Below are 23,944 nucleotides of genomic sequence, written 5' to 3'. Positions count from 1 at the left end.
ATCTATAACCCTGGATCCTACATAATCTAGCCTCAGTCTTTTTGCCACTGAAATCAAACCAGTGCATTTATTTTGTACATAAATGCTGCCAGAGAAGTCCACGATCAAAACACAGGTCTCTTGCAGTCAGATCGGATGAGCTCCTTTATTGTATTTTATTATTGAAGTCCAGGTGTTCCCAATGGCTCATTAGTAGTTAATATCCACATGTCTTCCCAGGTCTATGTACAATTTAGAGTTTCATTGTCCATGCATATAGCCTACTTACATCACAACCCTTAATCTGGCTGCATCATGTATATCATCTTGTTTCCTACACAATGAGAACTCTGTGCACCCTATGGAGCATACAGAACCCATCTATAAGGATACATGGGACTCTCTACAGCCAGGTCAGACTGTTCATGCCACAGTCTAGCCTTGTCATGCTGACTCAGGAACACTACAAGAGCCATGAAAAAGACAGGGCCTGGAATGCTTTGTGCCGTTGCATACTTGAGATAGGAAGAGCCCCTTTCCTAACCCCCATATTTCCAAAATGCCATTAATGGGCACCAGAGAGAAATAGGTGCCAACTTAATTCATGCTGCTCTACAGAGACCCAGCTCTGTGTCTGAGAGGTAACAAATAGCGGTGCTTTATCCCCTGCCCTAGCACAGGAGGAAACCAGAAAACCAGCAGGCTGGCTCCTGTTTTTTTTTTTTTTTTTAAATCCACTACAAAGCCGTCTCTTGTGGGGATTCTGGATGCCCAAATGGTCCAAGACCCTCCCTTCCTGCTAGAGTGATTTGAAAGGGAAACATTGCAACATAAACACTTGAGACAGACATTTTGGTACCATGAATGAAATTGTCACCCACAACTTATCCCTTACCAATTTAAGTCAGTGCAAGGCAAGGGATGGGAGACAATTCTATACTTTAAAGTATTCAGAGAGGCATAAATATCTGGGAAAGGACTCCTGGATTCTTTTCTTGACAGTCATTGACTTCCACTATGGCCTAGGGCAAGTCAGAATGTGTCAGTTAAGCTATCTGTAAAAATTGAGATCATGAGACTTAACCTGCCTCACAGGTGTGTCATGAGGCTTACTGAATTAATGGCTGTGAAATGCTCCGGGTGCTTTGCAAAAAGACACCAACAGAAGTGTGAAATATTAGTGTAACGTTGTCATGGGCTCCTGATTTAGTTCTCTCACCCTGAACTCTTCCCAGCCTGGTTAAGTTAGACCAAGCTTCCTCAATACATTTCAGATATCTAAGGAGCACACCAGATGGAGTAAAATGCATGCCGGCCTAGTGAAGATGAGCTCAAAATGTACTAAGTTGAATCAGACACTATTGGGCTCCGTATGCACAGCCGACCACATTTCCCAGAGTTAGTCACCAAGGCAGGTCAGGTTAGGAATACACCTGCGTCTCAGTGGTGACAATCATAGAACATACCGCCTCCACAGTTCCCAAGCAGGAGCTAGTCAGTGCTGCATCATAAAAGTGATAAATGTCTGTCACATTTCATAGCCTGATGATTTAGAGAGCCGTTGGCAGACGCATCACTCCCAACACGTAAGACAGTTAATTACTTCCAGCTTTATCTTTCTTGTCAACGCTTGCTGACAAATTGGCCATTATCTTTTATTCTTTAGCAATTAGCATAGCTCCTTCGTTGACAGCACCTGGTACTTTTTTTTTTTTTTTTTATGTGCATGCTTCCCCTTTGCTGTCCAGAGTAGAATGAAATGTTCTGCATTCCGGACAAGCCTTAAAAAGGCACAATTTGCTGTTAGCCCGAGAGGTGCGGGAGGGAGAGAGGAAAGATCTTGATTTAGAAGGGAAGCTGCTGTGTCTATAGTTTAGCAGCTGTCAGTCAGGAATATTTCTCTCTCTCATGATAAAAATTCTGGCCCAGGTACTAAACAAGGGCTAAAATGGGTGGTCTTTAAAAGTGAATCTGTCAGTCAACCCAGATTACTCCTTTCTATTCATCCTCCAGGGAGGTTCTGGAACGCACTGTGGAAGCTGCTCAGGCCTGCGAGTCTATACTGGAGGTTCATTTGGCAGGAAGAAAGAGAGGCAATCCCGTGGGTCCTTCTCCCACAACTGCCCAGATGTAGACCATCCCCCTCTCCCCCCCTCCACCAGGTGAGACCTTCCTATGGACACTGGTACAGGATGAAGCTCTACCTGAAAGGGCTCTAAAAGTGAACACTCTCAGTGCAGAATCCAGATTACTGGCATGGGCAGCCCGGGAGCACGAGCAGTGAAGTAAAAACAAAGCCTATTATTAAAACTAGAGGTTCATATGTGGAGAGTTTCTTTGTGCTCTCTCTTTTTGTTATCCAATGCAGAAGAGAGGGCTTTCTTAAATTTAAGAGGTGACATCTCCTCAGCCTACAAAAAAGGAAATAATTCATTATTTGTTTTGTTTTTTTTTTAAATCAAGCATTTTTTCCTATAAGAATTAGTGTGATGAGAATTTCCTAAATCCAACCTGTGCGCTCAGTTGGCAAAAGCTACTAACCAAAATGGTTTCTTTACTAGAGCAGCAGACAATATTCTCATTATTTGTAATGACGCCTGTTGTCACAGGATCTGGCCATCTTACATTTGTTCAAAAACAAAGAGACCCAATTCTGCTTATTTTGGATGAACAAGCAGGAAAATAAGACAGAGGAATGAATGGGTCCGTTTCCAAAAATACCTTCAACTATTAGCCATTTGGGAAGGAAAAAAAGTCAAAAATAATTTTTTAATTTTATTTTTATTTGAATGATTCACAGGAGAACAAAACAGGAACTCTGAGTGTATTAAGTACAAATCAATTCTGGGAATTAAATAAAAGAATAAAATATTACTTTGTAAAATGTCCTTGAAATAATCCCAAAAGAGGAGCCTGGCTCAGCTGTTTATTTATATGACTGTAGTGCCCAGAAGACCCAATCAGGATTAAGGTTCTGTAGTGCTAGGTAACATACAGATACAGTCCCTACCCCAGAGAGATACTGACAAGCAACCAAAAAGCAGGGGAAAGGGAGGCAGTCAAATAGAGATACAAATTTTTATATACAAATAAATATGATAGTTATGAAATTACATCCTTTCCCAAAATATCAATTTACCCATCTGACTCTCAGCCTAGCCAGCATAAGTTTGCTCATATCTTGTAGGAATTACAACAGAAGTGGGTCTTTGGCAGGGACCGACCTGCCAAGCATGCATTGGTAGGGCCCTATGAAATTATGGTCAATTTCACAGCCATAGGATTTGAAAACTGGTAAATTTCACATTTTCAGATGTTTACATCTGAAATTTCACAGTGTTGTAACCTTGGGGGTCCCGACCCAAAAGGAAATGGGGGGGAGGGGTGTCGCAAACCTGTTGTAGTGAGGTAATGGGATTGCCACCCTCACTTCTGTGCTGCCTTCAGAGCTGGACAGAGTGGGGAAGAGGGGGTGCGGATCGATCTGCAGCCAGGAGAGATACCCAAGAGCAGCCCTGCAGGGAAAGAGCAAGTCTTGTCCTGCCCCAGCCCTGCCTAGACTAGCAGCTTGCTGAGGCGCTTCCAGCTGCACAGGGAAGATCAGATTCAACTCCACAAGCCTCCCCCATCTGCAGGAACTTCTGGGGCTGCTGCCCAGTCCCAGAGCGTCTCGCAGCAGGGGAGGCACTTGGAGATGGGTCTGGTCCCCCCGCCCCCAATGGCTGTGCAGGGGATTGAAAAGTCCTGTACTTCTCCAGCCCAGCTGGAGCTAGGAGCCCCCTTTGCTGAGGCGCTCCTAGGGACCAGGGGACATTGGATTTCATGGGGAAGGGCTTATTTCATGGTCCATGATGTGTTTTTCACAGCTGTTAAATTGGTAGGGCACTGGACAGAACAAATATCCATAGCTTAGTGGGGAGGCTGGGTTGTATTGCTGGTGATGTGGGCTTCACCCAGAGCTGCTGTCTGGCTCTTTGGATACGGTGTCGTTTGGGAATAAAATGGTCTCTGCACTGCTGTCTGGCAGTATCACAAAGGGAGGACAATGCTGCACTGAAGGAATGACCAAGGAAAAACAGGAATAGAACCAGGAGAGGACAGAGTCACAAAAGCCAAGGGAGGACAGAATCTTAAAGCAGGTGTCACTGAGCATCAAAAGCAGCAGAGGGTTCAAGAAAGTTGAGCATGCAGTAAAGGTCCTGAGACTTACCCAGGAAAAGGTAACTGGTAAAGCTCAGTGAGATAGCAGCTTCGGTGGAGCAAAGGGGGCAGAAGCCAGGCTGGAGGGGTTCCAAGATGAAGTTGGTGGATAGGAACCTGAAGAACAGTTGAAAATGGTATGTCTGATGGATTCAGAGGTGAAGGCACGAAGGAAAAGGGATGGGTAGCTGGCAAGGCAGGTTGGGTTTAAGTGCAGGTTTGCTGAGGACTGGGGAGAGCAGAATATCTTTGTATTTTGAGGGGAACAGCTGTGCCAGGGTTAATGGGGCAGGTTTGCAGTAGAAGTGAGGGACAAAAGAGGCATCCAGAGAGGTTGGAGAAATACACTAGCTATATAAATGTTCTGATTATTTTATCACAATAGTGTCGGGAGGTCCAGTCAGGATCAGGACCCCATTGTGGTAGACGCCATATAGACATATATACACAATGGCCACTGTCCCAAAGAGACTACAATTTAAGATGACAAGTGACTCGTGAAGGGTAGGATAGAGGGATACAATTTTTATAGAAACAGAGAGGCAAAATTTTAATTGTTAGATAAATAAGAGTGCAGCCTGGCCTCGTCCACCTCCCAACCCATCATCATCAATTTCTTGCAGATAATATGGCCAGGGTGGGTCTCGAGGAGAAAGCTGAAGGGCTAGCTGCTTATGGATAAATGCAGGAAGGATGAACCAAGTTAGCGGGCAGCATGGAAGAAGGCGCAAAGGCATTTCTGTGAGAAGCTGATCGAGCAGACAATCCTCACTGCATGCTTCCACCATTTCTCTTCAGCGGACAGCTACCGAAACTGCCACATACTTAATGTGTTACTGACTTTCTGTTAAACGTTACCCAAGTATAAATAGAGGTTTTTTTAAACCACAAAAACCTCCAGCAAGGCAGGAAAAACTAACATTAATGACTGGGGGAGGGAGGGTAGAGGGATCCACGGGGGAGTTTCTGAGCATTGCAAGTTTGCATACTGTTCTCATGTTTGCATGCAATAGGGATTATATGCACTGGCAGAGAAATGGAGTTGATGATTCCCATTGGTCTTTTTCACCCTACCATGTATGATAAAGAGTAAAACAAATCCCCATAAAGCCCGGTTCATGAATCACCATGTGCCCTTTGTTAATCTGACAGGTGTTGTTTGACTGATACATGTTATAGTTCATATTATACTGCAGAGCATTCAATATGCTGATTCTTAAGAGTAATGAACTCCAAGCACTCTGTTATTAATTCTTACATAGGTGAGTGGAAAATGCTGGTGTGTGTGTGTGGGGGGGGTAGTTCGGCCCTATCCTGTTTGAGTCTGAGTTTCTTGTTTATTAGCTGGATTTCTGCCTTCGCTCCTCCGTTGGATTCAGCTTTTCACTCACTGATTATTGAAGGCATATTGACAGCTCATTAAATCACTATTACCATAGCTGACTGGAATGTGTTTTCAAAGGGAAACGAGTCATTTAAAAACTGACTCACACCTCTTTGGAGACCAGCTCTTTTGAGGCTGGGGGGACAGACTGTGCTTTTCCTGGACGCCACACAGTAACATTACAAGCAGCAGTGTCAACACCTTCAAAATGTATGCTTAAAATTAATACCAATGGAGTATTTTCTCCCCCCCCAGATTTCAAAGACTTACTGCTCTTACCCCTCTTCAGGCATGTTCAGAGGGCCTGAGGCACTTGCCATTAATTCATTGTTCAGACAATCTTCTAAAATTCTATTACATTCTTAAGGAATTACAAGACTGTTTTCCAGTTATCGCTGCCTGGGACTGGACAGAGAGCGAACAGCGCTAAAGCATTCAGGCACACACAGAATCCCGAGGGACTAATGTTCCAGTCAGGCAGAGCCATCAGGAGCTTTTAGTCAGTGTTGTGACTGGGATTCATAGCAATTTACTGGACTAGAATCAGGTGGATATTTTCCTCTTAGTTTCCAGAGAAAGATGATCTGCAAAATCTTCCAGGATAAAAAGGTGGGGAAACATCCCCAAGGCAGAATTGGCTTTGCTGGCCAACCTCAGCACAAAGCGAGTCCCCCATATAGCCCTCCCCTCAACAGGTGGCATTATCAAACGAAAACAGAACACCACTATAGAAATCCATGGCACGCCCACACCTTGAATACTGCGTGCAGTTCTGATTGCCCCATCTCAAAAAAAAAGATTAGGGGTATGGAATAGCTTCCACTGGACAGATTAAAAAGTATGGGACTATGTCGTTTACAGAAGAGATGATTGGGGGAGGGAGGTTATGATAGAAGTCTATAAAATCATGAATGGTGTGGAGAAAAAGGGTAGTTTAACCCCTCTACATAACACAAGAACTAGGTCACCCAGATAAATTAACAGGCAGCAGGTTTAAAACAAACGTAAGGAAATATTTCTTCACACAATGCAGTCAACCTGTGGAACTTGTTGCCATGGGATACTGGGAAGGCCAAAAGTAGAACTAGGTTCAAAAAAAGAATTTGATAACTTCATGAGGACAGCTATTAGCCTAGAAGCCTGGGGATGCAACCCTATGCTCTGGGCGTCCCATAACCTCTGACTGCCCAAAGCTGGGACTGGACGACAGCGGATGGATCACTCAATTGCCCTGTTCTGTTCATTCCCTCTGAAGCATCTGGCACTGGCCAGTGTCAGAAGACAGGATAATGGGCTAGATGGATCAGGGTCTGGCCCAGTATGGCCATTCTTATGTCTTCACTCTGGGGAAAAAAAGGTATGTTTTTAATGCAAGATGTCTTCAGTAGGATTTCAACTTGAGGTAGATAAGACCGTCTGTCTTTTCCCCCATAAGTGAGCAGGCAGACACACCTTTTTTCATAGTGAAGACCTTTTTTCATAGAAGAAGTCCATGTTAACTTTGCCTGTACTCGCACACTGAGTGGTGCATTCAATATGGGCAAAAGATTAGTGCCTTATACTCACTGCTTGTCAAGGTAAAACACTTTGCAAATAGATCTCTGAAATAACGAGACTCCACCAGAGTCTGGTGCTGGTTCACTCAAATTACAGAGAAAACTCCATCAGCCCTCAAGTGAAACCTACTTTTCCTTCCTCCCTAACTTCCTCTGTATTGCAGGAGTTGTTTTGTTTCCAAAGTGCCGATTAATCAGTTAAGTTAATAAATAACATCTGCAATGCATTTTACCAACTTCCAGTTACCAAATTTAAATTATTTTTATTTTCCAATTACCTTTTTTATGTGAGGGTTTCAATTGCTTGATCCAAAGTGAAAAGCAAGACAAAATAATTCCTAATTATATTTTTAATCCTATTCAATTTTTTTTTTTAAACTAAGAAGGAGCTAGCTCCATTGTCAGCTGATTACAAGCATGATGGGGGGAGATCAAAGCTGCAGTCAGACATGGGGAGCAGCAGGAAATTTCTACAGCTCTTTTAAGGTAAGTTCTGTATTTTGTTTTAGTGTGAACATCTATGGAATTCTTCTATTTCTTACCTTAAAAGAGCTCTGGAAATCACACACTGTTCTCTCTCTCTCTCTGTCTTGCTGTCTTCCTGTCTGGATACATATCATTAAAATGGCAGCCCCCAGCAGGAACACAACTTGGCAACTGTGTCCAGTTTTGGGCCCCACACTACAAGAAGGTTTAGGTCAGATATTAGGAAAAACTTTTTCACTAGGAGGGTGGTGAAGCACTGGAAAGGGTTACCTAAGGAGGTGGTGGAATCTCCTTCCTTAGGAGTTTTTAAGGTCAGGCTTGACAAAGCCCCAGCTGGGATGATTTACTTGGGGATTGGTCCTGCTTTGAGTAGGGGGTTGGACTAGATGACCTCCTAAGGTCCCTTCCAACCGTGATATTCTATGATTTCATAGCAATGGAAGGGATTTGATATACACCTCTACCTCGATATAATGCTGTCCTCGAGAGCCAAAAAATCTTACCGTGTTATAGGTGAAACCGCGTTATATCGAACTTGATTTGATCTGCCGGAGTGCGCAGCCCCGCCCACCCGGAGCGCTGCTTTACCGTGTTATATCCAAATTCGTGTTATATCGGGTCCCGTTATAGTGGGGTAGAGGTGTAGGTTATTTTAAAATAATGCTTTGATTTCTCTAATTTCCACAGTCTGATTTCATATTTTATGTGGAAATCTAAAGCAGCAGTAAAAACCTCGGCTTTTTAAAATGCAATACTGGAAGAGTGTTTCGGTTTGTGGCACAGGCTATAATCACAGAAAAGAATGAAAACTCAGGCTAATAAGAGTCACCAAAAGGTGATTTCACCCTATGTGGTCTGCATACATAATCCTTTGCAGCCAGGTAAGGGCAATGAGTTTTGTAAAGATAGTTTGGCAAAGAAAATCATGGATGAGTCACGGCACATTTTGATAAAATCTAGGTTTTAATCCATGTTTCTGATTTCGCCTTGATTGTGCAAACTCCTTCCCTCCACTCCAGTCCTGCTTGGCCAGGCATCCTGGAAAGCAATTCCCTTTCTTCACACTCATGCATGGTAGCAAGGATGGTTATTACAAGAGGTGACCAGCTAATGTAAGAAGACAAAGGTTATTGGGGCAGGGGGGAAATCAGTAGTCTCCAAAACTGATGCCCATGACAAACTCACCGTCCTAATGAGCAAGGACTAAATACTCAAGTCTTCAGCAAATTGTTTTAGTGTTGCTTAAAAGATAATGCAACTAATGTTAAGTTATGAATGCATCAAACAGGCACTGAATAAGAAAGAAAAATTCTGTATTGTAAAGGCTTTTCAAAAAGAAATCAGATAAGGATTGGGAGTGGAAAAAAAACACCTATCAACAAAGCTGCTACCACCAGAAGGAAAAGCACTCATATGCTGGGCTTTCTTCTCCCCTTAGGTTCTCCTGCATATCTAATACTCAATGGAAAGATTCTCTCTCAGATGCCCCTGGTAGCTTGCCAGTGCTCCCTGCTCTCTGAAGGTCGCCAAAAATATTGTCTGTCATTCAAAATTTTCAAGATGTTTGAGAACGCAGAAGGTAAGTGAAAGCAGATTGGGTCCCTCCCTTACCTGCTCACAATAAAAAGATAAGCTTTGCTTTAACAGAAATCTTTCAGGAGGCCCCAAAATTAATCTTTCCCCAGTGAGTGGAGAACACACACTTGCCATATTGCATCAGCCAGAAAAGGTTTCAAAAGCTTGGTAGGAAGGGCACATTTCTGCATTAATGCAGATGCTCAGAGGCTATGCAAGATTAGGGAGTCAAACTGAGGTCAGACCCCTCTTCTCCTCTCCCCACCCATTGAAAGGCTCCCTTTCCCATTGTTCTGAAAGTGTCACCCATCTAAATCAAGTTTATTTTCCCCTGTGCAGAAGTGTGGGGAGCTCTCCTCTGGGATTAGAAGCTGAAGCTTTGTGGAAGCTTTGGGGAACACATAATCTTCTGGCACAGGGAGTTGCCTTTGCTGGCCAGTTTCTCCAATTCTATGGTTTATTTGTGTTCAGGCATCCCTGAATCCTTGATTCAACAAACTTTTGAAAAAAACCTCACCACAAAACCTCTCCATCAAGCTACTAAAAATTATTCCCATGCTTGGGAACAAATGCTTTGGGAAACCAATGTCAGCAAAGAGTTGTTTTCAATAACCATTGCAGTGATTGACTGTTCAGAGGCCACGCCAATCCCCCTTCATCTTTCCAGTGAAGTCTCATCACATCACTTACAGGCCCTGAAGTTGGCTGGATTCCCAGTGTTGATATAAAAGCCTGCACACAGCTTCCTGCTGATGTGGGGAGAGGCAGTGAAAACCATAACAGAATTCTCAGCCAACCCTGTTGGACATGCTGCAGAAAGTCTCCCTCTCGCTATCTCCTGCCCTTTAATAAGTGAGATTTAATGAAGGTAGTGAAGGAAAATAGCAAGGGAAAACATTTCGGGGAACAGAGTCTTTAGGCATCAGATATGCAAGGTAAGAATACTGCCAAGGTAGTATAAATATCACATGCCATTCCAGGAGTTATACCAATGATTTTTTAAAAATCAGGTCATCTCACTTCCTCTATCTTCCCTCAGATACTTTAGTAATTAAAGCTAATAAAACCAGTAAGTCTTTCCACGTCTCTTAGTTTTTATTCTTAGGAACTGCATTTCTATTGTGCTGCTTTGTTTTTGCAACCATAATAATGGAATATATTTACTGGCTGCAGCAACGAAGACTGTAGAGGTATCTGTCCTTACTCATCCTCAGTAAAATCAGGACGTGGTAATGGGAATAGATTTGTATCTCCCTGAGATAATTCTTCCATCAGATTTGTGACTCCAGCCTGGAAGTCCGCAGTATTCTATTCTCTCGTATATTGGATACATTCTCTATTATTGGTTACGTAACCAAATCACTCGGACAGTCAATAATTCTATTTGACTTAAATAAGAAATCAGTTACTAATTGTGAGCTGCTGAGTTAAAAACAATGAACATGAGCATTATTAAAATATCCAAAGCTTAAACTACACACACACTTATTACACATCTGGAGGAAATATACACATCCCTAAGGATCCTTTGCTAGGTGTAGATTTCCTGGAATTTGCCAGCAGTGAAGAATCTAATAAGCACCTTGTCAATCACAGTAGGCAACAACAGTGGGTTAGGTCCCTAAAAGCATTTACCAGCTGCATGGTTGTGCTCTACAATGACTGACTACCAAATAGCCACGGGGCACTGAGTTTGCCTTCTAGTCTTAGCTTCACCCACGTTGAACTTGTCCACCTGCTGGAACAGCTCCCCAGAGGAAGGAGTAACTTAAGCCCAACACTGATTTAATCTATCCCGCCAGGTATAGGAGATAGCTACCTCTAATTAGAAAACACTAATATACTCCTAATTATGTAACACCAGCTAGTGATATTAGCCCTGTTTGCCTAGGGAATGGCACCAGGCCAGATATAACCATATTCAGAATCCATTGTGGGTAGCAGGATTCCAGTGTTATTTCCCTATCTGGGTGAAAAGGGATTGGTCATCTGCTGGGCACGTTACAGCATCATGCTATTGAATACCAGGGAAAGGGGACTGGATGGGTTAATTTACAACATGGTCAGGCTAGGAAAGATCCCTAAAACAAGCAAGCAAGCAATGCAGGGTCTACACATGTCAAGGAAATCATGCCAGAACCATGCTAGCAACAGCTATGTTTAAGCACAGTGGTAGCTAGCACATTTCTGATCCCAGTGTCAATAGGACATTAGTTGTTCTGGTCCTAAGTAAGAATTCAGGGAAAGCAAGATCAAAGCCTGAGACGTGCTAAAAGCCAAATGCTTTTTGCCCATCTGTTCAGATCTCTGCAGAAATTCTGAAGTAATTTTCTTCCTCTCTCGACTCTTTAATCTCCAGGTGATAAGGCACTAAGAACACAAAAAGTCAAGAAAGCAGAAAAAGCCCGGGATGGGAAAATTAACATTTCTGCACAAGAAGGGGATAATACACACAATTTGTATCAAGCCCATCCTCAGAAAAGTTGCATGTCTGAGAAGAACCCATATATCCCTCTCTCAGCTCTGAGCCTATGTCACATGCACTGCAGCACCAGTGAAACATGCCCAAGGCTTCACTTTCCTATAGTTGAAGCTAAAAGTTCTTAGGAGAAAAAATACACAGTGATCCTGTTATTCCTAACCACAAAGCACTGCCAGGTAGAACGCTCCTGTCCTGAGATGGGGCCATCAGCTGGGAGTTTAGTTCTCAAGATCCTGGCCATTCTCATTGTAGGCTTGCTGCATCTCCAGACATTTGCCAAAAGCCCCCACCTCTCTCCAGCACACAGATCTACATGCTTGACTCTAACTAATTAAAGGGCCAGACACTAAGGCTTCTCTACAAACCAGCATTTGCAATGAAAAGGAATCCTGCTAGGAATGTTCTTTTATGACCCCTTCTGGTAAGAGGAGGAAAAAAGGAAAAAAGGAAAACACCCCACAATTTTAGACAAACATTCTCAATTCCAATGTGAAATCTTTTCATTTTGGAAAGGAGAAAAGAATGCAACAGAACAAGGAAAATAAACCTGGAAGCTGCCCAGGAGTTTGGAGGAGAGCCCCCCTCACTCATGAGTTGTATCCAGTACAGTCCACACTTCCAATATACAGATGGTCTCCTCTTTATGGGATTCTTTGAATCCCAACGCTCTAAGGACCCCCAATAAGTGATAGTGGTACCAGCCTCTAATATATATGATACTGTTTGGCACTGAGCTGCAGCAGTTGTCGCTGTTTTAGAGATTGCTATTCGGTTTTTCAAACAAAGGCTTCACCTTTCAAATACTTATTAAGAAAGCAAGCCCAATTAAAGTTAAGAACTGAGTTTCTCCCCTAAAAGCTCACAACTCCTGTCTAAATCTCTCTAAAGCTTCCTCAGATGTAATGAAGGGAATTTTCCTAGGTTTGCCCTCTTCTCTGTTCTTGTCTACCAAGACTTATTTCTTGTTAGCCGTTGTACAGCATAGACACCAAAGTGCTTTAGCAAACGGAGTATCATCCCCATTTTAAAGACAGGGAAACTGAGTCAGAGAGAGGTGAAGTAACTTGCCTCAGAGGAAACAGCTCTAGGGCAGGACCAGAAATAAAACCTAAGTCTGCTGTCTTCCAGTCTAATGCCTTCACCACTGGACCAGTTTCTCCTCTGTATTAGAATCCTTGACTGAAGGCAAGAATTTGTCTGAACATTGGGTCCTTTCATTACTTCCAGACTGAAAGCAGGAGGATATATTTCAGTGTCCCTTGGGGACTGCAAGTGCCCCTCCACTGCCTATACCCTGTCCCCAATTTTTGAGATTCATATACTATAGTGGCCATAAAGATGTAGTCAGGAGCTAAGAGCATTTGAAAATGAAAATGAGTTTCAGGGAGGCAGAACAGCAGCAAAGGTGGGCCATGTCCCTTTGTCAGAGGGTAGCACATCACTGACAGGCTTCACTTCTATTTTAGGACCGAGCACCACTGATCAGCTTTCAGAACTGCTTAGAAAAAATAAGAGAGGCTGTTGGAATTTCAAAAGAACGCCAAGGGTTTGACCACAGCAGGGACACAAGTGGGAGTGTGCTTTTTTTTTTGTGGGGGGAGAGAGAAACAAGAACCCAGCTTACTCCACTATTGGTCTCTGTTTTTGTCAAAAACAAGTTTCTCGTCACATGCAGCCTGACAAAAATTTGCCCCCAGGGAAAGACAGAAGCTCTGGCTAGAAGAGGGCTCAGACAGGATTACATGCAGAACAAAAAGGTCAGGCTTTTGGTCTGCGTGTGGGGCACATGCTGGTTTGTGGTATAAAACACAATTTTGCTATGGAAGGTTCTTGAAATGCCAGCAACAGAAAACAAGCAACAGCCAATGCTCTCGTGAGGAGAGGGAGCCGCTGTACTTTCAAAGAAAAATACCTGTCACTCCTGACTGACGGAGTCTGGTGGCATCTCAGGTCACTGGAAACATGTGGGAGCCTTGCCTGCTGACGCCTCAGGTGGCAGGGGTGTGCCCTGAGCACAGCACACAGGAGGGGTCAGCCACCAACACACCCATGCTATGTGCTCAGAGATCTCGACCCCTGCTTTCGTCTCTCCCCTGGGAAATATGGCGTCTGCAGCAATGTGTCACCATGCTTCATCTTTGCAAACGCTCTGATGCTTTCATCTTCCCACTTTTCTGAACCCTGCCAGGACACCACTGCTGCTTTGCTGAAAAGTTACTAGATGGCTGGCACGTTCATCCGTCGCTACCAACAAAACATCTAGCAGTAAGTTTAACACGGCTGAGGAGTAAAAGCTGAGTGCTGGAGCAAGTTATGTTTCCATAGGTCCAAGATGCATCAGGGACCAGTACGGTTTTAATTAGGTTAATTGATTTATCACCATGTATCCTAGTTCCTTTTTAGACCAGTGAGTGACTTCCATGTGGAACAAGATGGCTCAATTATGTCTTTCGCACTTTCTTCCTACCAGGCACAAGCGAGATTAATTGATTTTTTTAAAAACAGGCATCCATGACATTTACCATCGGAGCAGCCAGACTGAATCAAGCCCGTGCTCTAGCTAGTCCCATTCTCCTGCCTCCAACAGTAGCCAGGACAGAGGCTTCAGAGGAAGGTGTAACAATCCTTATGGACGACAGTTATAGAATAATCTGCCGTAGGGAAAGTTTCTCCCTAACCCCAACAGCTAATGCGTGGCTTATGTCCTGAATTATGAGGGTTTAATATGATTATTTTTAATCCTATATTTTATATAAAAACTGTGGATGCTCTAATTCTAATGTCTAATTCTTTTTCAAAAACCTGTTAGAATTCTGACCTCAATATCAGCTCACCGGGTTAATTATATGTTGGGTAAAAAAATGCATTTCCTTTTGTCAGTGTTAAATTTGCTGCTTTTCAATGTTACAGAACGTCCCATGTTCTTGTATTATGAGAAAGGGTAAAAAGAGGCACATAATTTACCTGCTCTATACAGTCACCATTCTATACTGCCTCTGAGTCCTCTCCTCTCTAAAGAGAACAGTTCCAAATCCTACAAGACACACACTCCAAGAACGACTGATCCTCTGGAGAGAGGAGGATTAGCTGTTTATGGGATGAAATGGCTAAAATGGTCTCTGCACCAAATCAAAACGGAAAAGCACCCAAGAGATACAGCTCATGTGGAATACTTTAAATAGGACTGTCAAAGCTGGGAGCATTCCCCACAGGAGTCACCTTGTTCAAATTGCTACAAAATCATCCCTGTTAGAGGGCCCTCTCATGTCCTGGACCTCCAATGCTGTTATGTTCTCGGACGTGCCAGACTTAGTCACCGAAAGGGCTAAAACCCAAATGGAAACTCCCATGAATTCCTAGCCCTCTCTCCCACCCCACAGGGCAGAGGTGAGTGGAGGGAAGTCTCCCCCTCCACCCCTTTTTTGGCCTAAGTCTGTGTTGATTTCAGCCCGTAGGCACTTGATATGAACAGATTAGCTGGGAGGGGCTAGAATGCTGTGTACGGCTGCAGGGGGGTGGAGGTACACAGGAGAAAAGATATTTAAGATGCTGAGAGATAGAGACTTCCAGAATGCACAGACTCCTACAGGAAAGGGCTGCAGAAGTCCCCTTTAGACTCCACCTTCATTGAGAGAGAGGGGGAGAGAAACAGAGTTAGGGCACCAGCGTGCTGTAGCACTTTCAGAAGAGTTTCATACGTGCCCCTGCTGCGCTCACAGCATCTGCAGTGGACTCAGTCAGAGAACTCAGTTCTCACTGCTGAGAGTGAAAATGCCAGTGAAAGTCACTATGCAACTGGCATGGCTCTGTGTTATCACCTTGTCCTTGGCCATCTACCCAGCGTGGCTGCAGAAGCCTCCCAAGAGGAGAACGACCAACGGGAACACCCAGCTCAAACTGATGGGCTGCTGCGATGAGATGAAAGAGCTCAAGCTGCAAATAGCCAACCTGAGCACCATGCTGGGGTCGCTGAGCAAGAAGCAGGAAGACGACTGGGTGAACGTGGTTATGCAGGTGATGGAGCTGGAAGGGAGCACCAAGCAGATGGAGTCCCGGCTCATCGATGCCGAGAGCAAGTACTCCGAAATTAACAGCCAGATAGACATCATGCAGCTGCAGGCAGCCCAGACGGTCACGCAAACCTCAGCTGGTAAGGACGGAGCCTCTAAGCTCCCAGATGCGCCTCTTAACGCAGAACCCCAACTAACCACCAACTTTTAACCTATGCTAGCATGTCCCATTAACACAGCTGGTGACTGTGCCCACTGAATGCCAGTCTACCCAGTGCACTTCTGCAGACACAACAGCGCAAAAAGCTGCCAGGTTTATTTGGCCAGAAATCCATAGATCCAGTTATCAGTTTAATAGCAGATATGCTCTGTTAAGGGTTGGGGAAGAAGAACAGATCCTGCAATTGCAGCAGGATGGACTCATTTAATACATCTCCCTCGCCCCCCCCCCGCCCCCAAAGTACTATGATCCCAATCTGAACAGAGAGGCAGTCAGTTTGTGTGGGAAAACTTCTGGCAATAATATGCCCATATCATCCAGAACGCTGGGAGGGGATCAGGGGTTAGTTAAACAATTGGAGACACTTCTAACCTCCATTGCAGATGCAACACCATCTTTATGCCTGTCTGATCCAGAATAAAATAAAAAAAGACATCTTTTGAATAATAATTCTCAGAAATCCAAGGTTGTAGATTATGCAAAATCCCTGATAGAACATAAACACATTTCAATAGCTTAAAATTTTCCCTCCTTCCCTGGTATAGTGTTGCAGGAAAGTTTCATAGCACATTTGCTTTGGATATGCTGAGGAAAGTCTACTCCAAAGGGAGACCATTCCAACAAGGTTAAACTTCCTTCTAAAGACTACTATTGCCTGGGGTGGTTGTATGTGCTAAACACCGTAATTCTGGGTCTGTTTTACAACAGGGAAAAAAAAAATCTTAAACCACCAGTATTTACTAAGGTCTGCTTAAGGAAAAGGTTTAACGTCGTTAGTTTGGAAACACTGCTCACTATTTATATCGTCTTAAATAAACAGAAAGGTTTTACCGTAATGAGTCTCATCAGGGGTATAGTAACACCGCAATGTGGTTTTGTAAAATAAAGCAGCACACGGAGAAAGCCAGCCAAGTAGGGACTTGAGCAGCCAGATGCAGGGAATTCATGCCACCAGGTGAAAGTCATTCACCCTGCAATATGCTGAAAAAACTGTCAGGAAGGATAAATCCTCACCCCAGCTAGCTGCTCTCCCCTCCCGTAAAAGCAGCTGTGTGCACCACCTACCCTCAATCAGCTCCTACCCAGAGAGAAGGGGGGCTGCCAAGACTGAGATTCAGATGAGCTAAATGCCATCTCCCCCATCGCAAACTGTGATACAGAAACTATTGCGCAATGTGTTTTATTCACAAACTCAGCTAATCTGCCCACCCACATGATCGGCACAGGCAGCCGGTCTGGCCTGTCAGACAGGGACCTGTGTATAAAGGGGCAACGAGTGTACGCTCTCATTCCCCAGCATGGGGATTTTATTCACACGCTGGTCATTTTAATACAAAACAGAAACGGCTGTGAAGGCTGGAGCTTTGTGCACTACAGTAAGAGGTTGGGAGACTAGAAAGGTAATAGGTAACGGATGCGGTTTTGATTCTGCTAGTTACACATACAAGCCGTTTGTTTCCTTGTATAGCACAGCATCTCTGTCCTTTACGCTTAGCCCTTTCCTCCCTGGATCCAGAATAGAGCTAATTAGAGCTCCCCATTTTAGTCTCCCTCACTCTACCATCATCTGCGCCCCAAGACTGTGGCTACCACACAAGGGCTTCAGGTACAAGGAGCCCCCCACAGATGCACTTCAGAGCAGGCCAGAGGGGTCGCTATTGAGCGCCTGGCACTTCCTCCCTCTCAAAAGTGCTGCTTTCAAAATACCCCCACCTCCTGACGGGTGGGAGACGAGAGAGACAAGACTGCATGCTGTGAAGTGCTAACACAGCCCCCCAGAGCCAAGCACAAAGCCACTTCCTTGTATATTTTATAAACCAAGCCAGAGATGACTAAATTACATTCAGCATTCTTTCCTGTGTGCTAGAATTTTAATGCCATCGTATTGTGCTAAGCAGCCACAGAAAGGATTAAATCTTCATTTGCGTAGTGGAAAGATATTTTAAAGAATACAAAAATATTTCCTACAGTTGTAGTAATGGATTATTTCAGCATCTGCAAATACTGTACCTAGCCCTATACATGCAATGGGGCTTTGCAATTTGCTTCAAGGCCTCATAACCATCCATCCAGCACCAGCCTGATTATCTCTCTCATTTTTAACAAGTGCTGTCTCATTTCATGGGCTTTCGAGTTCCTATGAGGAGTATTTTCTGTTTGGGGGCTGAAGACAAAAGGCTTAGAAATCCCACCTCCCACAGAAAGCACCTCATGTTCCAATGCTGCCATCTCTCTCTCTCTCACATGCAAACCTGACCAGCACCAATACTGCTGCCATGCAGCTCATCTAGAGGTGAGCAGACCCAGGCACTGATCAAAGCTACGCTGTTCCATGCACACATCACACCCCAGGCAGATTTTTCTCCACCCTTCTACACTTCACTGGAGATGCAACAAAATGGCCCCTTTGAATGTTTATCTCAAGAACTGTGTTAAAGCCTTCGAGGACGCACCTCCGCAGTAGGTGGCCCTTCTCCTGCTCAGCATCTTACTTCCTGTGTTTGATTCAAGTAGATGCTGTCTATGACTGCTCATCCCTTTACCAGAAGAATTACAGAATCTCCGGTGTTTACAAGCTGCCTCCAGATGAATTCTTGGGGAGCCCTGACCTAGAGGTGAGGATGCCATGCATACACCGTGCATGCTTTTGGTTCTAGCAGAGCTTCTTCAATACTGTACATTCGGAAAACACTTAGACTGAAGTCCAGTTTTTACAGTGTCGGAGGGAGGAAGAGGGCATATTACATTTAAAATCCCTACAGGATCTTATATAGTAGGGATGGAGAGGATATACTGGAGAGAGAAAGTCTCAGAGCAAATCAGGTTTTCGTGCCTCTTTGCACAAACCAACAAACTCCCTTGACAGATGAGGTTTGGTGCAGAGTGTCCTGCCCCGCTTCCTGATCTTGTATACAATGAAATCGGAAGTGGGACCCTGTCACCCTGCTGACTGGTTAGCACTGCATCCTCTTTGCTACAGGTGTATTGTGACATGGAGACAGACGGTGGCGGCTGGACCATCATCCAGAGGCGCAAAGTTGGCCTGATCTCTTTCAACAGAGATTGGAAACAATACAAGGAAGGATTTGGCAATATCCGGGGAGATTTCTGGCTAGGGAATGAAAATATCTATCGGCTCTCCAGACGCCCGACCCTGCTGCGAGTAGAGCTGGAGGTAATTCACAGGTTCTCACTTCCAGCAGCAAAAGCTTCTAGTGCACAGTAGTTCTTTGGTAGAAAGTGCAATCTCTTAACAGCGATGGAGGGCTAAAGGAGTCGCATATTTAGATTAGGGAGACTAATGCGAGAGAGACCTGGCAACAACATTAGGGGCACGACAGAAGCATATTCCCCAGGGTTTACTATTGGTGTAACAGAACCTTCACGGGGCTACAGATTGGATCTTGGGTGAGACACAGACTCTAAAGGATTCTCAGGTGAATTTTGCCCATCACTGAGGTGAACAAGGTCATAGCCCAGGGCAGAGGGATTATGCTGCTGACCAGTTTTTAGGGATTTAAAGATCCACAGGGATGCCCAACTACAGATTGGAGGGACTCAAGGTCACTCCTTTGGGCAGGAGTGCTGCAGAGACAGCACACAGGGAGGAAGAAGTGCTTTGCATTGCCCAGCAGCAACTTCTCCAGTCTATTAATGGCTGGCGAGTTATTAATCAGTCCAGGTCATGACTGGAAGAATGGCAGCTGTAAGTGTAGGGCCTTGAGAGAGGAGCATGGGGTAATGGACAAAATGGTGGTGTGTGGGGCTTCCAGAGAATCTAAACGCCACTCCCTGAGGGAGGAAAAACCACCTTGAGTTAGCCCACATCTAAGATAAGAAGCGTACCAGATTTCTGCGTATAGAACTTAATGTTAATGCAGACCACCTAGCAAACAGGATGCCTTGGTAATTCACCAGCCTGCTATGCTAAGTGAAAATTTGTTCATTCTAGTTTGTCATAGTGGAGTATGTGCAGTCTAGTCTGTATTTTAAAAGAGAAATTACTATTGAAAACGCAGCTAACGTGCATCCCAGGTAAACACAGCTGCTAAAGTCTGCCTAGTACTTTTATTTTATTTAAAAACAGAATCTGTTTCCTCTTCACCCCTCTAATCCCGTGGCAGGACTGGGAAGGCAACATCCGCTACGCACAATATAACCAGTTCACCCTGAGCAACGAGTTGAATAGCTACCGCCTTTTCCTGGGGAACTACACCGGCAACACAGGGCGTGACTCCCTAAGGTACCACAACAACACAGCCTTCAGCACCAAGGACAAGGACAACGACAAGTGCGTGGATGACTGTGTCAAGTTCCGTAAAGGTAAGGCACTCAGATTCCTCTTCTGCAAGTGTTTGAATGAACCACGCAATGCACTTTCCACAGGAGTCAGGGTTTGCCCTGGTGTCTCCGGCCAATACTTGACCCACCTACACTGTTGTTAAGTGTACTGTGCATCAATTATCTGCTTGGCTATCCCAGAGGTGGGTGAGATTATGCCTGTGTATTTTTTTATATTGAGTTATAGATGGAAGGTACTAAATAAATGTAAGATTATATATAAAATATGGGCTGCAGTGACTTGTAGAATTATTTTCATCTGGGGGTTCATGCACCTTGAGCTCTGCTCTAGTCATGTTGTAATGAGAGCCTCTGGATGGAATATTCTATTCAGCTTTTTATACTGTGCTCATCACCAAGGTAACTGAGTGCTTTTGAACTCGCTCTTTTATTTTAAATTTCTTAATACAGCCCCAATATGTAGAGGGATAAGCTTCACCTCTGTAGGCTTTATGGTGAAGCAATTATAGCCCCCAGGGAAAAGTTTCTGAATTCAGCTGTTCTACTTTACTGTTGCCTTAGTTGCAAAGTAAACCCTCAGACAATTGCATTCAGATGCATACTAGAGCCAACCAGCTAAGAACACTAAACAGTGTCCTCTGCTGACCTTTTGTTTTTCAAAGAGGGAGAGAGGGACGAAATGGAGATGAAACTTTCAAAGGTGCATCAAGCGCCTCAGACAAGAACTTTAACAAAGACTCTGGGCTTATTTGGCTACATCATCTTGGTGATTTGCCCTGTTTATTGCATCTCTGAACCCTTCAAAGAAGGGCTCACCAGACAGTGTGTCTTGAATTTAGCTCCTGTCCCAGTGTAATGTCAGCTGCCAAGGACACAGGCTCCCAGAATGAATTCTGCACCCTGGCCCCTCTCCCACTCCTTCCCTGCAGAAGGAAAATTGTTCACATCGTGAACACAAAACATCACTGTTAACTAAATGGTAGACAAAGGCTTTCTCCGTTTGTTTCCTGCAAGGTGGATACTGGTACAACTGCTGCACAGATTCCAACCTGAACGGGGTTTACTACCGCAAAGGGGAACACACCAAAAACATGGATGGAATCACCTGGTATGGCTGGCACGGCTCAACCTACTCTCTGAAAAGAGTCGAGATGAAGATCCGCCCAGAGGATTTCAAACCCTAGCGGGAAGCAACACTCAATTGTAAAGCTACGGTGACACTGCTGCACTGAAGGGAAACAGCCTGGAATCTCAAAACCAGCCATTGAAACGGTTTACTTCATCTAGAAAGTGTGCGACCACAAGGGCTACATACACTGACTATGCATCACACATTAGTTCCGAGGCAGACACGGGAGAGAGGAAAGGTACCAACATTACTACGGCTCAGCTCAGTTCTCTCCTCTTAAGGCATTCTCCCCCCAACAGGATACACACTATGTTAGAGTAGGCACATCCTGCAGTAGCAGCATCTTCAGGAAGGATATGTTGTGGTTACACTAGCACTGGGATTTACATGGTTGCCTTATTATTTGACCAGTTAGAGTTTAGGAAAAATGCAGCGTTTACCCTCCTTTTTGCCATCTCTGTAGTGTTTAGATTCATTGAGGGTGAATACAAATCTTGCCAAGGAAGGCAGTTTCTACCAAGACCCAAGAAACAGAGGAACGGGGCTTTTATTTCAAACCCTTCAAACATCTTAGAAATATCCACGAGATGTTCCTCCAGTACATGTTAATTGGCCCATTCTCCCCATGCAGGAAAAGCTAGGTTGAAACTTTAGGCAATTGCGTGTGGCACCTGCTCTTTCCTGAAGTCTCATCACCACCTTCCGGCCACTAGTCACCCATGCAAGACTATACTCCCAGGGAGAGTGCTTTCTGAGAGAAACCTCAAGTCCCATCTGCTCTAGGCTATGTGGAGGTGGGAGATCTATACTAGAAAGCATATGAGGGACTGGGATGCAACTCTCTGAGCTGCAATGAACTGATTTTCAACGTTACTAGTGTTCCTCTTGGAACACAGAAGGGCCATTTTGTGCCACCTCATCACACTATCAGCAAGACCAGGAGCGAACAGGGAGCAAACGTAGCCAAAAGCCTTTTAACATTGACACTGTATTCCAAACCACAAGCGGGGCGGGGCAGGAGGGTGCGGGTCTTTTAATATTTAATTGGAAAAAGGCAGGTTATTGGAAGTGCTAGTAAACAAGGGATCGAATAATATAGAGATTATGTGTGGCTCTAATACAGCAAAGGATCCTGGATAATATTACGCACTAAGAGAAGCAATCTCGAGTGGTTTGTGTTGTCACTGGAACCCAAGTTGTATTTCGAATCTCTGTTTTATGATGCTTGATCCTGAAGTTCCACCTGCTTTTAACTTTCTGTTTTTACTTAAAAGAGAATCCAGATGTGGGAATATTTAACACTCTGCTTTATGGTTTACAAGCATAGGATTATTCATCTTGGATCAGACCTCTGGTCCATGAAGAAAGCTCTATTGCCACCAGCTGTGACCAGTATTCGATGCTTTAGAGAAAAGGCAAAATACACCAGACGAGGCACCTAATAAATTTTGCAGTGCTGCCCACACGTCAGGGGTGGGGCGGGAGAAAAGGAGCATGTTATTCCTTTCATTACGGTATTGAAAGTTCAAAGCAATGCATCTGGGAGCAGAGCTTTAACGGAAGCCAGAGAATCCTCAAGTGCCAAGGGAAATTAGAAACGTACAAAAATCCTCACTTGCTGGTGGGATGCCATACCCGGGAATTTCCAGGGTTGTTTTGGAGGGTTATTGTTTGTAAGCACTGCCTAAAGGTTCCACCTTGAAAACCAGCACACTCCATTTCCTTACCTAAGAGTGTCTTGAAAACGATGGTTAAAAAGGGCAGCCACACCGTTGCTTGAATATGTAGAAAAAGACGGTTATAGTTATAATATATCTATTTTTATTTACTTTACAAAAACTGAGCTTGAGCCTAATTTAAAATTTTCTGTCTGATGTGGAACGGGAGATAAAGGTTTCCTGGGAAATGTCTTATATATGTTGACTATTCATATTGTGCATTGGAACAGCTTTGTATACAAATATGCAGTCTGTGCGATGGATTTTTTTTATACCAAACTTTTCCATTTCTGTAATAAATTCTCTCTCGTTTTTAAGCCTGTTTGCTTCAAGTCTTGTTCCTTAACTTGCTGTTTGATACAAACACTCACACACACATGGAGGGATTAAGGTCAGGAAAAGGGAATACAGCAAGTTCTGAAGCATCCTAGCAGAAGCATGAGAGGCGAAGGGATGAAAGCATATTGCAGAGAAGGCAAAACAGCACAGCATGTGGCACAGAAGCAAATATCTGTAAAGTAAACAAAGGTGAAAGCATAAATCTAAAAGCAAGTATCTTCAGAGAGCTTAAAAATCCACCGTATAAAGACCAAAGCAACTTGTTCGAGAGGCTGTGCCCTTCCTCACGCCTCAGAGAACTTCGTGCATTGGTTGAAGAGGGAGAGAGGGGCATATACCAATGCAAAGGGAAACATTCCTCCTAGTGCAAGTCAATGTGGAATTCTAACATACAGGACTCAAAGCTACAGATTCTTTGCTATCCTTTATCATTCTGATTACAGTAGCATTCACAATGTGCTATATATTGCTCACCCATATAGGAAAACAGTAAGTTCGTTTAAATGAATAATTGTTTAACAGCATATTGCAGACTTGTGCCCTTCTGTCCCACCTAAAGCTCTA

General features: G+C 44.1%; 2 protein-coding genes across 5 annotated transcripts in view; one reads left to right on the top strand and one right to left on the bottom strand.

The window, feature by feature from the left end:
• The window catches only part of MTOR (mechanistic target of rapamycin kinase), a 103,680-nt gene that overhangs the window by 46,084 nt on the left and 33,652 nt on the right, over positions 1-23,944 (bottom strand). The window lies entirely within an intron of this gene.
• Positions 15,269-22,382, top strand: ANGPTL7 (angiopoietin like 7). Its single transcript, XM_054009148.1, has 5 exons — positions 15,269-15,812; positions 18,407-18,507; positions 18,873-19,067; positions 20,017-20,215; positions 21,209-22,382. The coding sequence occupies exons 1-5, from the start codon at positions 15,434-15,436 to the stop codon at positions 21,376-21,378; spliced, it is 1,044 nt and encodes a 347-aa protein (XP_053865123.1). The 5' UTR covers positions 15,269-15,433; the 3' UTR covers positions 21,379-22,382.

The sequence above is a fragment of the Malaclemys terrapin genome, chromosome 19 (assembly GCF_027887155.1).
Source record: "Malaclemys terrapin pileata isolate rMalTer1 chromosome 19, rMalTer1.hap1, whole genome shotgun sequence".
NCBI lineage: Eukaryota > Metazoa > Chordata > Testudines > Emydidae > Malaclemys > Malaclemys terrapin.
Note: the sequence above shows the minus strand (reverse complement) of the source record. Positions and strands in the feature narration are given on the sequence as shown.

What these genes read in the sequence shown, in the direction of transcription:
- ANGPTL7 (XM_054009148.1), top strand. Translation starts at nt 15,434, where the DNA reads ATGCCAGTGAAAGTCACTATGCAACTGGCATGGCTCTGTGTTATCACC. An exon ending in GGTCACGCAAACCTCAGCTG is followed by an intron (nt 15,813 to 18,406) that starts GTAAGGACGGAG and finishes TGATTCAAGTAG; the next exon opens with ATGCTGTCTATGACTGCTCA. An exon ending in TGCTGCGAGTAGAGCTGGAG is followed by an intron (nt 19,068 to 20,016) that starts GTAATTCACAGG and finishes ATCCCGTGGCAG; the next exon opens with GACTGGGAAGGCAACATCCG.